Source organism: Ammospiza nelsoni, chromosome 2 (assembly GCF_027579445.1).
Source record: "Ammospiza nelsoni isolate bAmmNel1 chromosome 2, bAmmNel1.pri, whole genome shotgun sequence".
In the NCBI taxonomy this organism is placed as follows: domain Eukaryota; kingdom Metazoa; phylum Chordata; class Aves; order Passeriformes; family Passerellidae; genus Ammospiza; species Ammospiza nelsoni.
This window is the reverse complement of record NC_080634.1, coordinates 59177739-59197330: the sequence shown is the minus strand read 5'-3', so window position 1 is coordinate 59197330 and position 19592 is coordinate 59177739. Positions and strand designations below refer to the sequence as shown.

Sequence of the window (19592 nt, the reverse complement as noted above, 5' to 3'; positions counted from 1 at the left end):
ACAAAGCACTCGCTTACGATAGCAATTTCTGATGTTTTATTATATTTTTCCTTTTTCCCCAAGTAAAACCTTGTTCCATCTTTTCTAAGTTCATCTTATATAAAGAAAAAGAAGTTAAGAGTTTGCCAAATAGAAAATGAGAAAAATTGCAAGGAAATGAATGTTTTGATATTTTTAGAAGCTGTTAACAAATACAGAGGGGAAGGATGGTAAATGTTTCCTTTCAGAATCTTCCTAAGGTAGGAGGAAAAGAAAAAAATGAATTAAAATGAAATCAACCATTTGCAAAATAAAAACACAAATCCCTCTTCCAGTACTCCCATGGCCTGTCTGGAAGAGTGTCTTTCTCTTTTTGCAAGACAGACAAGATTTCATATCACAAATGGCCAGCGCATGGCAGGCTTGAATAATGAGAAAGTGACTTCCCAGCTGAGCAAATATGCATTAGTAACAAGACGCTGATGAGGCCTGACAAATCACCAAGGAAACAGGAGAATGTGAAAGACAAGTCAAAGAAGCTTTAGAAATGAGCCCTCAAGGAAGTTAGCCATGTTGCAGCAAGCCATTATTAAAATAAAGAGTATGGCTGTGGATTCGGGCTTTTTAAGGGATTAAAAAGAACCACAGTGTAATAGTGCAATGTTTCCCATCCCTGCCAGCTCTCAGGGACTGGCTGTGTCCCTGGCTGTATGGATGGCATTATTTGGATGGATAATAGGGTTTCCAATGATGAAAGAGGGCTAGTAAAGAGGTGCACGTGGATGAACAGCCCAGCTCCTGCTTGATGGGCATTCACCTGCACAGTGAGTTTCCCTGGCTCTCAGGCCAGAGGCAAAGACCATGCTGAACATGTTTGCTCTGCAGGTTAACCACCTCAGAGGGGGCCGAGGAGCTGGACACACACCTGATGGGGAAATGCGTGTGGTGGCACTAAAGAACAAACCGATGCAGCTGCTTCCTTAGGGACGTGATGCCATGCTTCCCTTCCCCTGCCATTAAACAGACTCCAGAGGTCCTGACGCAGCTCTACAGTGCTCAGAGTAGTTGCAGGCAGGCATGTATTCTAAGAAATAATGCAAAAGACAGATGGACACAGACACACTGAAACTACCTAGAGGGAGGTCATGGAGGTGGTGGTTTTCTTGAGAAAGGGTTGAGGACAAATAGACAGCAAGAAACTTTTTTTTTTTTTATTACACAGAGAGAAAATATTCCATGTGAGGGTAGCCAACCTCTTGGGCAAAGGGCTCAGAGAAGCTGTGGAGTCTCCATCCCTGGGGGTACTGAGACCATAGCTGGACAAGGTCCTGAACAAAACAAATGACTCCAGAGATGCCCCTGTTTTGAGGAAAGGTGAACCTGACTTTCAGATGTACCTTCTGACTTCAGTTTTTATAGGATTCTAGAGAAGAGCTGATAGATATCACAGAAGTAGCTCTCAATTTCTTTTTTTTTTCTCTTTTGTGAAGCTTAGCAATTCAGCCACACCAGCTACAAGAGGCATGTTAAGGGCTGGGCAACAGAGGAAAGGAGAACATGGGTGATGCAATGAACAGTTTAAGAGACAGTCTACAGCTTTCCTCTGCCAAGTAATTTTCAAGTATACCTCTTACTCATCAAGAAAGACAAGTTGTCCTCAGTCAGCTATGGACTTTTGCAGCAAATGAAGAAAAGACCAACTCCTTAGGGACGTTACAGAATGAATCCTTCATTTCGGAATTTAAATATACCAATAAGAACTTGGCTCTATAGCATCAGGGATCCCCCTCTGGGATCTGGGTTTCACAGCAAATTACACAATGTCCTTTGTTTTGGTGGTGGCCTGTGAAGGGGAGAAGCCTGAAAAAAGCTCAGTGTACCTCATCATTAAAGCTCCCTTCTTTCTTTGCTAAATGAGGTGATTGGGATATCCCATAGCCCTGACTTTACTGACAGCAGGTGAGTAGATCCTGATCCTGATCAAAGAAAGAGGGCTGATCCCAAATGAGCGTCATGCTCCCGCTGCCCCTGTATCTGTCCTACAAGGCAGTAAGTTGGCACCTTGCATGATGCACAGTCAAAGAAAGATGTGATCATCTAGTCATACCAACAGCATCTTCTGCAGCCTTTCACTTGTACTGGCCATTGTGGGTAACTCCTCACCAGTTAATGGCACTTGAGCAGTGTGATCCCATCTCTTCTTCCATGGGACTGAAAATAAGCATGGTACAGCACGCCTTTTCTCAACAAACCAAAATAGATCTTTTAAATTTTGATTTCCTATTCAAGAAAAAATATTTTATTTATTTTGATGAGGAATAAAAATTTAATTAGAAGAACAATATTATGGAAGAGAATCAATTTACCCAGTGTAATTTCCACTAAAACACAATTCCTAGTAATGGAAACAGAGTTCTTAGCACTGATAGCATCAAACACAATTGGAAATTCTAATCAGCAAGCCAATGCTAGTATTTAGGATCTTTTAAAAAATTCATGTAAGATCACTGGACTGTAAAACTTAAAAGATTTGTCCTTTACCACCACTAGACTACACAAGCATGCTAATGAACATATTAGTTGATTTATTTCATACTGTAAATAAAATGTGTGCACCCAATTATTTCTCTATGAAGGGTTTATTCTTGCTGCCAATCTCAGTCTAGCTTTACCAGCACTAGCAGGAAAAAAGATGCTACTCTTCTCCATCTTACAACCAGAACAGCTGTCAGGAATATGGTGCCTAAAGTATCTGTGGGACCTTATTTACACTTCCCTAATATTATTGAAGTGGTGGTTGCAGAAGTGGGAAATCAAACACTACTTTCAATAAAGAAAGGTTGTTAAACAGAGAAGAGAAGCCATTTGGCTTGTCTGAGATCTGGTAAATAAATAGCAGTTAATTGCCAGCTGCTCCTTTTTTTTTTTTTTAATATAATCAAAAGAGTAAGTGTTTTCTGGAAGTTTAAACATGGATTGGACTGTACAGAGCCCTGAAAAGCCAAAGTGAACTCAGAAAACACTTATGGAAACATTTCTCTCTCTCCTGGGAGATCATATATTTCTTAACCAGTTTTCAAATATCAGCCACTGGGAGAGAGAAGGAACAAGCATGGAAGTGAACATCTGGATGTTGGGTCCAGCCCCTCACACTTGACTTGTATCCATTCCCTATAAGGTTATCAGTACTGTCATTACTACTCCTGTGCCACTTTTATAGGAAAAAAAAAAAGAAAAAAGATCTAACTGGAATTCATACTGCAATTAAAACCATTTCCAACATAATTATTCTGGTCTGTTTATTTACCAGGTAAAGTGCAAATAAAAGGGATATTTTTTTATCTCTTATATTTATTCTTCTTTAATGCTGCTATGGAAAAGAATCAGTTTATAGTTGTGCATAAGTACATTGCTTGGGTTGTATGCTGAATAGACGTTTGGTGAGCAAGAGGTAGATGGAATAAAAAAAGGCTACAAATCTCCTCTGCACTTAGGCTATATTAATAAATATAGCTATAACATGCTCCATCTATTCAACAATGATCTTAATTTCAGCACTAAACTGCTACTAGAACCTGTATATTTAAAGTTATATCATTGTTATAATGGCCACGGCACTTAGCACCAGATTCAGCAATTTTCAGCCACCAGCATCTGTGTCTGTGGCTTCTGACATTACAGAAGGTTTGTATGTGACAGAAAGGAATGGCTGTGACAGTTAACAACACACGTGAAGGATCCGAGACCTGCAGATCTCAATGCCAGCTGAGCCTTATTGGAACTTAATAGGTGGTAGATTGGTTAAAAGATTGATGAGGAAAAAAAGCCTCATGATGCCCTGCCCTCCTGTCTGTTACAACCTCCTGCACAGAAATGTTCTTTTTGTACCTGCTCCTGCTGAAAGAGTATGGATCATGGCACTATTCAGTTCTACTACTTGTATGAGAACAAGCTATGAAAAAAAAGGTGAAGGAAAGACCTGAGAAGTGCCATCTTTTCTTGCAGAAAAAACTGCTAGCTCCATCTGAAAATGGATTGGCTCTGCTCTAATGGCTGGGGATGGTAGAAATCCAATTAATTTCAAAGGCAGCATAGTGAGGCCAACACTAGTTACCTTTGGATTTTCTACTCAGAAGAGTTACTATATTTTACAGGTACATGGCCTGGCTGAAAAACCTGATCGATGCCTCTTGGGACACCTCAATTAGATAAAAGGGTTGTAGTCTGTCTCCCAGTGATGGTATTGTGGAAAATGTGTGCTCCCCACAGTCTGCACCACCCTGACCATCCTCCTTTGAGGGAGCAACAAGTGTAAAGAGGGAGCTGCAAAGCACTCCAACAGCAATTCCTGCCCTCCCAACCACAAAAGTGAGGCATATCACAGACAAAACCCTGCATGAACACTGAAAGCCTGAAATGAAGGATAGGGCTGGAAATTAGGAAAAATTTCTCCACCAAAAGGGCTGTCAAGCTTTGGAACAGGCCGTCCAGGGAAGTGGTGGAGTCACCATCCCTGGAGGTATTTAAAAGATATGAAGATGCTGGGCTTAGGGACATGGCTTAGTGGTGGACTGGGAAATACTGGGTTAATTGTTGGATTTGTTGATCTTAAAAGTCCTTTATCACCTACATAATTCTGTGATTTTATGATTGCTAGTCATCTGGCATTTATCAGAGCTCTTTAAAGAGGTGTATCAGTCTCAGATGCATGTGCTATTTATTTTACATGTTAAAAGATTAGTAAACTGCAGAAGAAACTCCTCACTAGGTAGGAAATGTCAGGAGCAATGTGGCCTTTGCAGAAAGACCTTGAGCTGCATATTGAGCAGCAAGGAGAGGAAGGTACTGATCAGGTGATGACTGTCTGTGCACTCTCTGCCTGCGGCACCAAATGGGAAAGGGTCTCTGAGGTATACAAAGCAAAACACACAGGCAGTGGTTCTGGCAGCTCCTGACTTCTGAGTGTTCAGGTTCACAATCTGCATTGCAATTCACATTAAACTGGTATTGTCCAGGGAGAAAAAGAAGAGAAGACAAAAGTGGACTCTCATCACACTGCATCAGAGAGACACCCATGTGGGTCATCAGCAGGGCCAGAATATGTTCAGTCTCCTGCTGAGACATGCTGAGCTGAGTTGGTGGCACTCCCAGCACCGTGACAACCTTTCTGTCAGCCCTACACCCGCCACACACGAGTGTTCCCTTTGTTCTGGCTTTCCAGCTTGAGCACTAATTTTAAGAGAGGCACTGCGGCGCATCCCCTGCTGCTGCAATAACCCCCTGGCTGCCCTTTAATGCACCCCTGCCAGCAAAGGGGAGCCTGTGCTGTCACTCTGTGTTAGCAGTATGATCCCAAGCCCAGCCAGTGATTCAGGCCCCTCAGGGGATGGGGGCAATGAGGTGCCTCTTAATCGGCACATCTCAGCATGTGCAACAGCACAACTGTAGGCACTGTAGTATACATTTCCTAGACATAACATTTATGGAGCACAGTTTAAATGGGGATTTGTGGATGACACCCTTGCCTGCAGGAGCTAAATTCAGCCCATCGTGCTCGGGGAGTTATGAGAGGAAAGAACATTATCCTACATTTACATGATGCAGTGAAGCACCATGCAAAATTACCAGCCCATTGGCAAATGTACCAGTTCAGGAATCAGCACAGCTGCACAAGCATGGCCCCACACCTTGGCCAGTTAAGCCTGACAAAAAAAGGTAGAGCTAACTTGTTAAATTAGAGTCATGCTAAAGGGCATGTGCTCTGTAGACTCAGGATTAACCTGAGGCTTAAAACATTGCACTGATGTGGAAGTGGTTCATGAACAATCCTGGATGACCAGTAAAAATCTAAAATTTACTCGAACACATGCTAATGAGTGTCATCTCCTTTGTGGAAAACTGACATTTTTTCAAAGGCTTGCTAAGACTATCAGTTTCAGAGAGATTGTATAAAGGATCTGGGAACGACATCATTAATTCAATAGCGACTTACTGTCAAATTCTGAGCCTTGGTTTCAAAGCAAGGTGGCAAATAAAGGTGGCAAGTGCATTTCTTCAAGAATTATATTTGATGGACAATGTACAATGAAAGTATATTTTTCATGCTTTGTTCTTGGAATGGCTGAAAGATTATGTTGAGTATATTTTTCAAAAGAATTCTGCTTGCCGTTCCACATGCAATATGCTAAAATTAAATGGTTAAAATTTGGAGAAATTATACACTCACTGAAAATTGAAGCTTATGATTTCAACCATTAAGCAACATTTCTAGGTGATATTTTCTGCATTACCTATAGTCATATATCTGATGAAACATTTCAGACAGAGAGGCAAGATTAAAAAAATTCTTACAGCTGTGCTGTGAAGTGCTGCAAAAATAGTTACAACTAAAACATCCTTTCTTGTGATCACAGACTTTTTTTAGAGCGTACCAAACACTGCTGGAAAAAGAGCCATTCAAAAAGGGATCGTCTTGGTATGTGTGTTCTCAAATAGAAGTATATTGAAGGCAATACCACCTATGCAGCAGTGACAAGTTAATTCAATTTCCATCTCAAAATCAGGTAAAGTGTATCTCATTTGTTACCATGGATACAAGACATTATTTCCATTTGTTTGAGATCTCACAGTGGGTATGAAATTAAACTGTGACACAGTTTTATGAAGGAAGTTGACTAAAACCCCATAAGTTCAATGTTATTAGTCCAGAGGATTTTCTTTTTTTAGACACAGCAAATAAGGAGGTTGCTACTACTGCCCACAAGGTACACTTCATAAGCAAACATCTGTGTGATTTTCCTGATGCTACTTTAGATCACAGGGAGTGATGGAAGAGAAAAATAAACATTCATATCATCAGTCCTGCAAACACAGGGAAGAATCCTGAAAAACATCCAGATGGTAGAAGTACATTAAAAATACATCGGTGGTGTGTTATTTGCTATTGTTTGGCAGCAAATATGTTTACAAAAAATGTCTTGATTCTGAAAATGCATCTAATTTTTCTCAGATAAATCTGCTTTTCAGGCTGCAGCTCAAATCACTTGTTCTCTAGTTTTCAGAGTTAGAAGAAGTGTATGAAAGAGTAGGGGAGAATGAGGAGAAAAGAAGAAGGAGAAATATGTTTTTCAATGCTGACATATATGAAGGGTTCAGGAATTCAGTGGCATTCAGTTTACCTTGTCTGAAATTAATTTTAATATATACAAAAGGATAAAAGGGAATACAGCTCTTCTTGTTAAATTATTTATACTCAAGTCCTGGATATATATTTAATATTTCATAGTGAGACTGATTTCCATAGATGCTGAGCACCTGCTACACTGGCAGATTTCAGCTAAGGTTGTCATCTCTCAACACTGACAAAACCAAGCTGAGATAAAACTGAGTCTACCTAAATCAAAGGTAGCCACATAGTCATGAATATGTAGAAATAAACCTTTGAAAATCACAAAGGTTATGGGATGTCATGACTGTGGCTAATTACTGAAATCCAAAACCATCATCCAGCTGCTTAACTGACTGATAATTTCTCACCAAATATTCTGAACTTCACCTCCCGTGCTTCTGTGTTGCTGCTCTCCTCAGCATATTGTCAGACTGGATTATCTGCAGTGTCTTCTCCAGCTCCTTGGGCCATCTCTAATTATATCCCATTGGGAGCAAGTAGGCCTGACCCTGAGATGGCAAACTAGAAAAATTGAGAACCTCACAGCAAAACTGTCACGAACACAGGAACTCTCAGAGGAGCAGGGACTGCAGTGTCCATGGCCAGCTGAACAGAGAGATAAGTCAGTAACTCTGTGTTATTGATTTGCATTATTAGCATTTGCTTGAAGTTCAATAACAATCTATTTATATTCTACAGACTTGATTATACTTCATCCAGATCCCAGACAGAAAATTATAATAATGCCTAATGGGTGCTAGGGCTCCAGACTTTTTATTTAGTAGTATTTTATGCCTCTTTTTCACTAATTTTAATGGAGAATTAGCACCAGGATTAAATACAGCACAATCTTTACATAGGTTGTTAAATTTATTAAAACCAGTGATATAAGGATAAGATCATGAACAGTCCTCAAGCTTATCTAAAGTATACAGAAATCTTAAGTATTTCTGAGTAATGACTTAATTCTGAAGTCTGGGCAAGATTTCATTCCTAAATTATCAATTACTTATTTTCAACTTTTAAAGTATTTTGGTCGGAATTATTCCACCATACAATAAATCACCCTGATTTTGTAAAAATTTGCAGGCTTAAAGGGGCTTGTGTTGAAATCAATATGTGTGTAGGGTTGTGTGACAGTGTTTGCAGGGGTTCTTGGATGAGGGAAGAGACGAGAATGTTGACTTTATGTTCAGAAGGCTTGATTTATTATTTTATGATATATATATATATTACATTATAACTATACTAAAAAGAAATAGAAGGAAAGGTTTCTTCAGAAGGCTAGCTAAGAATAGAATAGAAAACAATGAATAACAAAAGGTAGCTATCTCGGATAGAGTCTCAGCTTTGACTGGCTACTAATTATAAACATCTAAGATGGGCCAATCAAAAATCTACCTGATGCATTCCACAGCAGCAGATAATTATTGTTTACATTTTGTTTCTGAGGCTTCAGCTTCTCAGAAGGGAAAAAAATCCCAATAAAGGATTTTTAGTGAAAAGATGTCTGTGACAGGGTTGCCTTGTGCTCTGTTACTGGGTGTTAGCTGGGATTGGCAGACTTGCTGGATTCAATGGGCACCAGGACAGCCGTGCAATTCCTAACCCAACCAGGCAGGTCATAGGTAAATGAGTATCTCCTGGGTTTTGCCATACAAAAGCAGCTTAGTACAGTCTGGAAGTGGGTACAGCTTGTCCCCTTCTGGAATCTGATAACCAGGGGTGACAGAGGAGTGTGAGTGGTGCTACAGATGGAGGAAGCAAACTTCACCTCTGCAGTGCCAGGCTGAGAAGCTCCACTCCAGCTGGGAGCACAGCCCAGCGCTGTGCTGAGCCACTGCCCTTGTGGTGTGTCACCTACCAGCTGAACACAAGTGCCTGGGCAGGGAAGATGCTGCACACAGGCACGCTGGGTGAGGGCTGCTCGTGTGTCGGTGGACATGTCACACACCGCAGTGGGAGCAGTCTGGGTGTGCTTAACAAGACTCACCCAGCACAGTGTCAGCAGCACACTAACAAATAAGGGATAATAATTATGATAAACTGACACCCTTTGCCCCTGCAGGGAGATTGTGCAGTTTCTCGTTGACTGGTGTCAGAGAAAAAGCTTTTCTGCTGCACTAAACCACTTAAAAACTGTCTGAATGAAAAGGTTGCATCCATGGGTCAGCATAAATGATAATAGCTCAGGAAATAGCACTGATGTTGCTAACAATTTGCAAGTTAAGGACAGTAGTCTGGACACGCTGATGTCTCAGTCATTCTCAAACAATAGCAGAAAAAAAGATGCAGATGAATGCAAATGAAAACACCACAGAGCCTTGATTATGATACATTAGACAATTTTAAAAACATTTCTGTGCAATACCAGGGCCAGTCGGATTAAGTGAGAAGAGAAACAGAGCAATTTGCTCATAACTAGCAAATGCATAAAGAATTTTCTTGCATGATCAATGGATTTGCAGTTTATGAATTCCTAAAATGACTATGCCTAAATATATTCCCAAACTCTCCTCCCTTTCCCCCCATCTAAGTCCCCGTGATTTTCTGAAAAGAAATCTGGACCTTAATGAATAGTCGTGAGTAGAGCAGAGCCCCATGGTATGACTATTCTAAAACAGAAGACCTTTTATTTTCCTCCTTAGCAATACCTGCTGCATGCCTTGCATTGTCTGCTGTAGGAACTGCAGCTGCTGGTCCTTCGTAAGGCTTTCCTCTGTTCGAAAGAGCTGTCCTTTCTCCTGCTTCAGGAGCTCCACTTCATTCCTGTAAGCATCCAGCTGCCATCGGAGACTATCGTTCTCCTCCTTTAGCGCATATGCTTGGGCGGCTAGGGCTAAGAGAAAATGAAAATGTGAAAAAAAATCAGTGAAATGGGTTGTTTCTTTTCAAATAATACAGAGGACATTGTCTGGAGAGATGACAATACAGCTGAACGCCAGTGAGACATTTCGGAGCTGAGACAAGACCCAGCAGAGCTGAAAATGATTAGGTTCTGGCAAGGATTGTTGCTGGAAGGTTATTTCCTGCGATGGAAGAAGCCATAAAGTGACCCTGGATAATTCAAATGCTACTTGCAATCTGGCTGCTAAATTTAGGCTTATATTTTAGGAAGAAACTGGCATGCACTCCAAGGGCAAGGCACTCACCAACTTTACAACATTTTCCCAGTGATGTTATAGGAACTGATACAGCCGTTTAGTATTTATACTTGCACAGTGGCCAGATGTTCCAATCAGGTCTGTGCTAAGGAATTTTCCCAATGCAGAGTTGCTGGATTTATTCCCATGAGAGAGGAAACACAGAAATTTTTCTCCAGCCTTGCTATGAACTACTTCACAGCAACAGTTATGTGGAACCATTTAGACAGAAAAATGATGTAATAGAAAAAAAAATTATATAAAATGCAAATGCTGAAAAAAGTGTTGGCACTACAAGAATATTACTACATTAAAGGCATTGAAAGACACTTAAGTCATTTCCTTAGGAAGCTCCATTTGGCCCCTTTTCAATTTAGAATGGCATTTTTATTATCATAACTGATAGCAGGTGTTTGTGAAGAAATCGATTAGTATGCAGGGATGGAAATTACATTTGCCAAATGACTTGCACAGTTTGCAATATAAGCTAAAATTTGTGTAGCAAAAGGCAGAAGGCTATAAAGCATGTACTAGGAACATTATTTAAACAAATTATCTGAACATAAATACATATAGGGAAAGGTGGCATTCATTAATTAGGGATGTGGCTATCATCCTATAGAAGAACCCACTCCTAGTAGTATTTATATTTGGCAGGAGCAGTGGTCATTTGGCATAGCAAACTGCCATACAATGCTATTTTCTTTCTTGGAACCTGGTGACACAACAACATTACAGAGCAGCTGTAATTAAAAAACAACAATCTACTACGGCTGGTTCTATCAACATTTGGTAACTGAACCACATAACTGATTGACATTCCTGATTAAATGATTTCAGGCTTCGTATCACAGAATTTTTTTGCCCACCTACAACAGTAGTATGGTTAAACTCCAAATTATATGAAATTGCATATTAACTCCATTTAATACTAGGCACCTCTTGACTAGACCTTCTGTAGATAAAGTCCCCTGTTCCCCATGATAACATGATTCAGCACATTTGTGAAATTATACCAGCAATTAGGTAGAATGTCACAATATTTCATTAGCAATAAAAATGTTTTATCTTCGGTAGGACAAATCTACCTTAATTTCAGATAATTTTTGCTAATTTTAAAGTAGTGCAAATGCATTATTCAAAATAAAGTACAGTCAGCTACTATTCAAATACAGACACAGATTGGTTACAGTGCTTCATTTGGATATTTTACAGAATCTCTGCAAGATTTAGCAAGAGTTACAGTATTGTTACATCAAATTAAATTGTTCTGAAAAGCAGGCAATCATCCTTCCATGACAAAATTTACCCTCAAGAAATTGCACTGATGAGTCCAATGGGCAAATAAGAGGATGAAGTACTTTTTTCAGTTTTTATTTTTGTAAAAGCCAACAAGCTATAATAAAAGAAAGGATTAAAAAAATAAACATGAGGTCAAGCAAACAGAAACAACAGTAAAAAAAAAAATCAAGTCAAAATTAAATAGTTTGTGTTAGAATTAACCTCTAAAGATGATTTAGTACAACTTGTGCAATGGTCTCACCATCCTGATCCTAAAATATTTCTTCCCTGCATCCAATCTAAAGCTACCCTTTTTCATTTTATAACTGTTTCTCCTTGCCTTGTCACCGCAGCCCCTGGAGAAAAGTCTCTTTGTCATTTGTACCCTCTTACTTCTGCCAATTAGACTCTCACAAAATTTATGCCTTTTGTTTTGTTGTTTGTTTTTTTTTTTAATGTAACACTAAATTCCAGCAAGAAACTGCCTACCCTTCAGCTCCCTGAGAATAGGAACAGAGACCATTAGAGATGTACTCAAGTTTCCACAGCGACTCGGGAGCAGCAGTTCACCTGCTGCTCATCATCTATTCCAGCTCTCAAAAAACTTCTGAGAGCTGCTGTACAAGTGGGGGCGTGAGGCCTGTGCATTCCCCCACTGAAATGTGGGCTCTGACCCAGATCAAGCTGAGGCTTATCTGGAAAGGCTGCTTGACTGTTTTCTGTGCCTCACTACAGCCTAATTGGAGAACTTCTTCTCCTTTCTCTACTCCTAGGTGAGTTCAGGCTATTAAGTGGGGCTACAGACAGCAAGAGATGTCTGCTACAGGATCAGCAAAATAGGAGAAATGAAAAGGGCCACAACATCTCACAAAAGCAAGTAACCTTTATGTGATAACTAATCCCAACAAAACAAGTCACAAAACATAGGAGCAATAAAGGTAACTGTCCATTTATCCTGTAGGTTTTTACTGTTGAAAACCAGAGATGCACCCTTGAATGCTATTATGTCCTTACTTAAAAAATTATATGTAACATGTAATATTAAAACCTGTATAACAATAAATACATTGCAGTGCTACCAAGAAGTTCCATTTGAGGTTGGCCCTGCTCTTTTTTAGCACACCAGAAGACAAAGGCTGTGCCTCGAAGATGTTGCAATCTATTTTAAGGCAAAATTAAAACATCCCAAATCACCTAAAATGAGACAATAAGAATACAGAGAGATACATTTCTGATAGGCAGGATTCCCTCAGGTGTACAGAGCCTTATCAACCTTATTATACACTTGGGTGATCATCCACACCACTCAAAGCAGAGCAAATAGCAACAGGGTCCAAGGCAGAAATATGTTCGTAAATAAGGAAGATGCAACACATATACTAACAGTGTAACAGTATTAAATGTACATAAACTTTTAAATGAATTAATTATAGACATGAGTCCGTAAATTATATAACATTAACTAATTTTTATACACTTTTCTATTTAATTTAAAGCTGAAAATAGTTGGTTCCTAACATGTATGGACAGAGTGGTTAACAGAAAAGGAGAATAAGACAAAAAGGATACATCTGACAGATCTCAGGGTGCCCAGCTCATTCAATACTGTGAAACTGTTTTAAACAAAATCAGACACATTCTTTGTGTTGACCTAACATAACTATAATTTTAAGATATTTATGTTTTAATGCACCAAGATTAAAATAACCTCTGAATTCATATAAATGTCTCTTTTTATTCCAAGCAAAACATCTATTCTATTCTAAAAACATCCTATAATTTCTTTAAAATTACATTTCATTTACAACCATTATATATAATGATATGTGATTTATTATATAGGATATAGAGAAAGGCACTTGATTGAATATTAAATTAAACATAGAGGAGAATTTTGTGAGAAAGAGAATCTGCATTTTAAAAAGTAATTTTTTTCAAATTTTGCATAAATTTTTGCTAAGAGTTCATTGACAAAGCTGATGAATGTAGTTTTAGTTGAAAAAAATTTTGTTCTTCTCATCTCAAGCAATTTTACATTTGGTAGTTCAGATACTCATCTACAAAATCCCTCTCTGAGGCACACTAAAAAAATATCTTTGGATAAAAGACATTGAATGCTGAAAGCATTTACAGAAGAACTATATACAAGGAATCTATATCAAAAGAAAACTGACAACAATCCCAAATAGCTGCCTGTGCTGCAAGTAGAAGAAAATATTCCTACCTAAACAAACACAGCTGGAAAACAGCTCAATATTCTCTTTACAGCACTTTCACTGAGGGATGCAAAATGATACCTGCCAGCCTCAGAGAAGCAGCTGAAGGAAGATTAGACGTATATATACGTGGGGAAAACCTTTGCACTGATATTTCAAAGACTTCCAAGAGGTTAGTGTGATTTCTTTGTGCTGAGGCAGAAGTGCTGTACTCAATTTGGCACAGCCTTAGCAGCAAAACAGATTCCATTTAGTGGACCCAGACTAGGTCCAAATCAAAAGGCACCCTCTTTAATACAAGAAATGACTGGCTAATTAGAAATCCACTGAAATCTAAGGACATATTCATTGATGGATGTCTCAGAAGAAGCAAGCAATTTATTTTTCTAGGGTGTCTACCTTGATAGTTAGGAGAGTGTCTTCTTTCTGACCTGCACTCATCTTTTCACTTTCAGCTGGTACTCAGTGACTGCAATTAACCTAATACATCTCAACACCCATAGGAGCCAAAGCAGTGGAAGTCCTCACAGGTGATACAGGGTAATTGTAGTCTTTCATGACCCACATCATGTCATAGTGGCCAGGAAATAAAGCTAACACTCAATATCTCCAAATGTATTCCTTTATTAAGGACATTAGGGAAAATTCATAATTTTTTATCATTTCTACTAGTGCACACCTGCATTGTGGATTTCTCATTAGATGATGCCCTAATAACATTTCAGTTAATGCTAATGAAAGTCTACTAATTTGCATACTGAGGACACACTGAGTTGAAAAGCATAAGTAGTAGGTTATCTCAAGAGCCTGAAGAAATCTGAAGGTAGTATCTGAAAAACAAATGACAAACACTAAAAATAATAACAGAAAACCTGCTTGTAAATGTAAAGGTTTTCCAGATGTCCTCCTAGCAGAACTTCTACAGTTTATATTTCCAATAGATTCTTCTATATTTGTTCAGAAATAGATCATAAAACTCAGAAATTCTGAGATGTTTGTCCAGACTTTGGTCTAATCAGCAGAATTTTTCATTGTTTTTGAACTGTAGCTGATGTATTGATATAGTGAGGCAGATGAAAACAGAGAAAGAGCCTACTCCCAAACCTTCTTGCTATCTGAGTTCTACTAAAGCCATTATCCTGATTTCCTGACTTGAAAATGAAGGTTTAAATGATATAATGTTCCTTTTGATAACAGCAAAAAGAGAAGCATCAAAACATGTCAAAATAATGGATATTAAGGTAATTTGTTTCATCACCCCCATTGCAGAGCATTTGCAATGTCAAAAAAGCCGTCTTGCAAGACACAGCGACTTCTTCAAAGAGTTTTCAGCTAGAGGGACTGAACAAATGTGACCGGAGAAAAATAAGGACACAAAGTTCACAACTACAAATACAAACAATAGAAGTTATCCCTGGCCTCTAGCTAGCCTGCTTGTTTTTCAAATAGGTGAACTGTGAAGCAGTACAAGCAGGGGAAAATCAGCAAGGAAAAATGTTTCTGGAGGATCTGGAAGGACATGAACTGTGTTTTGATGCTGCTGAAAACAGGGTAAGTTATACAGTAATGGCATTTTTCATTACTAAGGAAGATAGTCTTTGCAGAAGTACAGTTTGGATGGTCATAGGAGATACAGTGGGTGGCAGCCTGCTCATGGCAGGGAAATTGTAACTAGAGGATCATTAAGGTCCTTTCCAGTCTAAACCATTCTGTAATTCTGTTATAACTAGATAGGACCAGTGGACCCTCATTCATTTTTACCCTCTAAGGCTGTGCTTGGTGCTCCAGCTCACTGCAAATTTAATTTTGTGCTAGAGTCTGAGGGTCCCATTATGATCACTCAGCGGCAGGGTGTGTGTGTCACAGCCCCACACTTTGGGATGTGTGGGAAGGTCAAGTTTGGAGGAGCTGTGCAAGGTGGTGGGAAGGAAGGCACAGCCCTCATTGCAGATGGCAAGCTGCATGACTTCTGAGGTGAAGGGACACACAGAGCAGCTTGACAGGTGTTAACCAACAACTCCAGCACCAAGCGGACCCTTCTCTCTGTATTCTACAAGAAACTTTCTGAAAGGGGAAGACTTGACAAGTACACCTTGGTCGCTTTGAGGCATCTTCTTGAGCCCATTTTACAACATCAGGATCCTGAGTCATCCAATGTTTAAAGCAGTTTTCGCCCATAGTCTTGAGTTCCCAGAGAACACTTGCTTTTCTTTATGGACACTTAACAAATACCTGATCACCAGCGTAGTGATGCCTTAAGCTTTAGCTTTGATATTTTTCATGTTCTGTACTGCATTAGTACATAACTGAACTTCATATAAAGTGTTAGCAAGTTCTCCTCACAGTTTAGTAAGACAAAACAATCCTTATCCAGCCTGAGAAGCAAGGACATCGTTGCAGCTTCAGGCCCAAAAAGTGTAAACAACAGAGAACTGAGGAGAGCAGTCTGGGAGGATGGGACTGCATAACCTGAAGTTGTAATTGGACAATTAACCCCAATATGTAAATGGACCAAAACATAAAAGTGTGAAAACTCGTGACCCAGCATCCATCTTGGGTGGAGGCACAGCCAGGCTCTAGCACTGCTCAAGGTGCATCCTTTGAGGGCCTTTCAATAAATACCTACTTTATTCCTTTAACTCTGTCTAGCCTCTGTTCTAGGTAGCCTCTCAAGGCATCATAGTGCTCAGATGTCAATGACAAGTGCATTGAAATATGTCTGATATAAGGAGTTAAATGCAGCCTTCTTCCTATAATGCATTCTCTAAAAAATACCTGTTCCATAGTTCTCCCTCATTCCTGCGAAAATACACTATGGCACTTGAATTTTTTTTAAAAAAAACACACTTTGCTTACAGCTTGAAAACAGCTAGCAAAGTATCATGAATAAACTCTAGAAACAAAATTTGCATGGCATAATTGGAGCAATTACAAGCTAACCTAGCTATGAACAGTTTTTTTCTTTCCCCCTTTAGACATAATGCAACCAAACAATGAAGAAATATCCACATTATTTTCAAGTGCTAAGCACACTTCATTTGAATGCCTTGGTATCTGCAAATTTAAACTCTGAGGGCACTAATTATCCTATATGAGAAGGGTTTATTGTCATTAATGTTAGTTAGGCCCTGCACACTGGGAGCACGATTTACTCTTTTGTGAAACCTGTTTAATTCAGGTGCAGTTGCTTCAAAGTCCTTTCCTTACCATGCAGCCTATGTTCAATGCAGAGAAGCTCATTACACCAGTTACATTCATGATGATACCAGATGTTCAAATTGAATAATCATGAGAATTATTTTCAGGCTTCCTATTCACATAAAACTTGGTGGCAAACAATTGGTAAATGGAAGGATGTGGGACAAAAAGGAGGGAGGGAGGGGAGGGAGGGAGGGAGGGAGGGAGGGATGGAGGGAGGGAGGGAGGGAGGGAGGAAGGAAGGAAGTGGCGGAAGGAAGTGGTGGAAGGAAGTGGCGGAAGGAAGGAAGTGGCGGAAGGAAGGAAGTGGCAGAAGGAAGGAAGGAAGGAAGGAAGTGGCAGAAGGAAGTGGCGGAAGGAAGTGGCGGAAGGAAGGAAGTGGCGGAAGTGGCGGAAGGAAGGAATTGGTGGAAGGAAGTGGCGGAAGGAGGAAGGAAGTGGCGGAAGTGGCGGAAGGAAGTGGCGGAGGGAAGGAAGGAAGGAAGGAAGGAAGGAAGGAAGGAAGGAAGGAAGGAAGGAAGGAAGGAAGGAAGGAAGGAAGGAAGGAAGGAAGGAAGGAAGGAAGGAAGGAAGGAAGGAAGGAAGTGGCAGAAGGAAGGAAGCGGCGGAAGGAAGGAAGTGGCGGAAGGAAGGAAGTGGCGGAAGGAAGTGGCGGAAGGAAGTGGCGGAAGGAAGGAAGGAAGGAAGTGGCGGAAGGAAGGAAGTGGCAGAAGGAAGGAAGGAAGTGGCGGAAGGAAGTGGCAGAAGGAAGTGGCGGAAGGAAGTGGCGGAAGGAAGTGGCGGAAGGAAGTGGCGGAAGGAAGGAAGGAAGTGGCGGAAGGAAGGAAGGAAGGAAGGAAGGAAGGAAGTGGCGGAAGTGGCGGAAGGAAGTGGCGGAAGTGGCGGAAGGAAGTGGCGGAAGGAAGGAAGTGGCGGAAGGAAGGAAGTGGCGGAAGGAAGGAAGGAAGTGGCGGAAGGAAGGAAGTGGCGGAAGGAAGGAAGGAAGTGGCGGAAGGAAGGAAGTGGCGGAAGGAAGTGGCGGAAGGAAGTGGCGGAAGGAAGTGGCGGAAGGAAGTGGCGGAAGGAAGTGGCGGAAGGAAGTGGCGGAAGGAAGTGGCGGAAGGAAGGAAGGAAGGAAGGAAGGAAGGAAGGAAGGAAGGAAGGAAGGAAGGAAGGAAGGAAGGAAGGAAGTGGCGGAAGGAAGGAAGTGGCGGAAGGAAGGAAGTGTCGGAAGGAAGGAAGTGGCGGAAGTGGCGGAAGTGGCGGAAGGAAGGAAGTGGCGGAAGTGGCGGAAGGAAGTGGCGGAAAGAAGTGGCGGAAGGAAGTGGCGGAAGGAAGGAAGTGGCGGAAGGAAGTGGCGGAAGGAAGTGGCGGAAGGAAGGAAGTGGCGGAAGTGGCGGAAGTGGCAGAAGGAAGGAAGTGGCGGAAGTGGCGGAAGGAAGTGGCGGAAGGAAGTGGCGGAAGGAAGGAAGTGGCGGAAGGAAGAAAGTGGCGGAAGGAAGGAAGGAAGTGGCGGAAGGAAGGAAGGAAGGAAGTGGCAGAAGGAAGGAAGGAAGTGGCGGAAGGAAGGAAGTGGCGGAAGGAAGTGGCGGAAGGAAGTGGCGGAAGGAAGTGGCGGAAGGAAGTGGCGGAAGGAAGTGGCGGAAGGAAGTGGCGGAAGGAAGGAAGGAAGGAAGGAAGGAAGGAAGGAAGGAAGGAAGGAAGGAAGGAAGGAAGGAAGGAAGGAAGGAAGGAAGGAAGGAAGTGGCGGAAGGAAGGAAGGAAAAAGAAAGAAAAGAAAAGAAAAAAAAAGAAAAGAAAAGAAAAGAAAAGAAAAGAAAAGAAAAGAAAAGAAAAGAAAAGAAAAGAAAAGAAAAGAAAAGAAAAGAAAAGAAAAGAAAAGAAAAGAAAAGAAGAAAAGAGAGAAAGGAAAAGAAAAGAAAGAAATAAAGGGAGCCTCTAAGAAAGCTGGAGTGTGACTATTTTCAAGGGTATGTAATGAGAGGACAAGGAGGAATAGCTTCAAACTGAGGGCAGTTCTAGATTAGATATTGGGAAGAAATTTCTTGCTGCGAGGATATTGAGGCACTGGCACAGGTTGCCCTGAGAAGCTGCGGATGCCCCATCCCTGCCAGTGTGTAAGGCCATGTCGGAACTGGATGATATTTAAGGCCCCTTCCAACACAAGCCATGCTATGATTCTATGAGTCCAATAATTGCAATTTTATTCATCCCATTCAGGACAGACTTCTACACATTTGAGAAACCAAAGTGTTTCTCTGGCAAGAGATTTTTCTCAGTTTACGAAATATCTCCCTGCTAGCAGACATCAGCAATATCACCTCTCTTTCCTAGGTTTACTACACCTGTGGCTCACCAGTAATTTATGAAGGCTTGTTATTTCTTGTGTAATGAAGCACATCTCTTTGCAAATACCACAGAAGGTGCAGGGAAAGGGAGGACCTATTATTGTCCAGCTGGGACTAGTAACAAAAAGTCATAGCCAAATTCTGGCTCTGCAGAGGACTAAGAATGCCCCAGAGAGCAGTGCTGCCACCTTCTGCGGCGTTATGATGAGCCTCGTGATATCTCACATTTTATTTAAAGGCCTAGAGAGATCTTTAACTGAAAACCACTGATTTAAGCATC

At 40.7% G+C, this 19592-nt stretch overlaps 1 protein-coding gene across 6 annotated transcripts in view; it reads right to left on the bottom strand.

Annotated features, from left to right (window-relative positions):
• ENOX1 (ecto-NOX disulfide-thiol exchanger 1) overlaps positions 1 to 19592 on the bottom strand; it is a 360949-nt gene that overhangs the window by 33783 nt on the left and 307574 nt on the right. For all 6 annotated transcript variants that reach the window (XM_059466701.1, XM_059466702.1, XM_059466706.1 and 3 more), the window contains one exon: positions 9802 to 9986. In XM_059466701.1, the coding sequence (XP_059322684.1) occupies positions 9802 to 9986 (185 nt within the window). The remainder of the gene's footprint in view (positions 1 to 9801; positions 9987 to 19592) is intronic.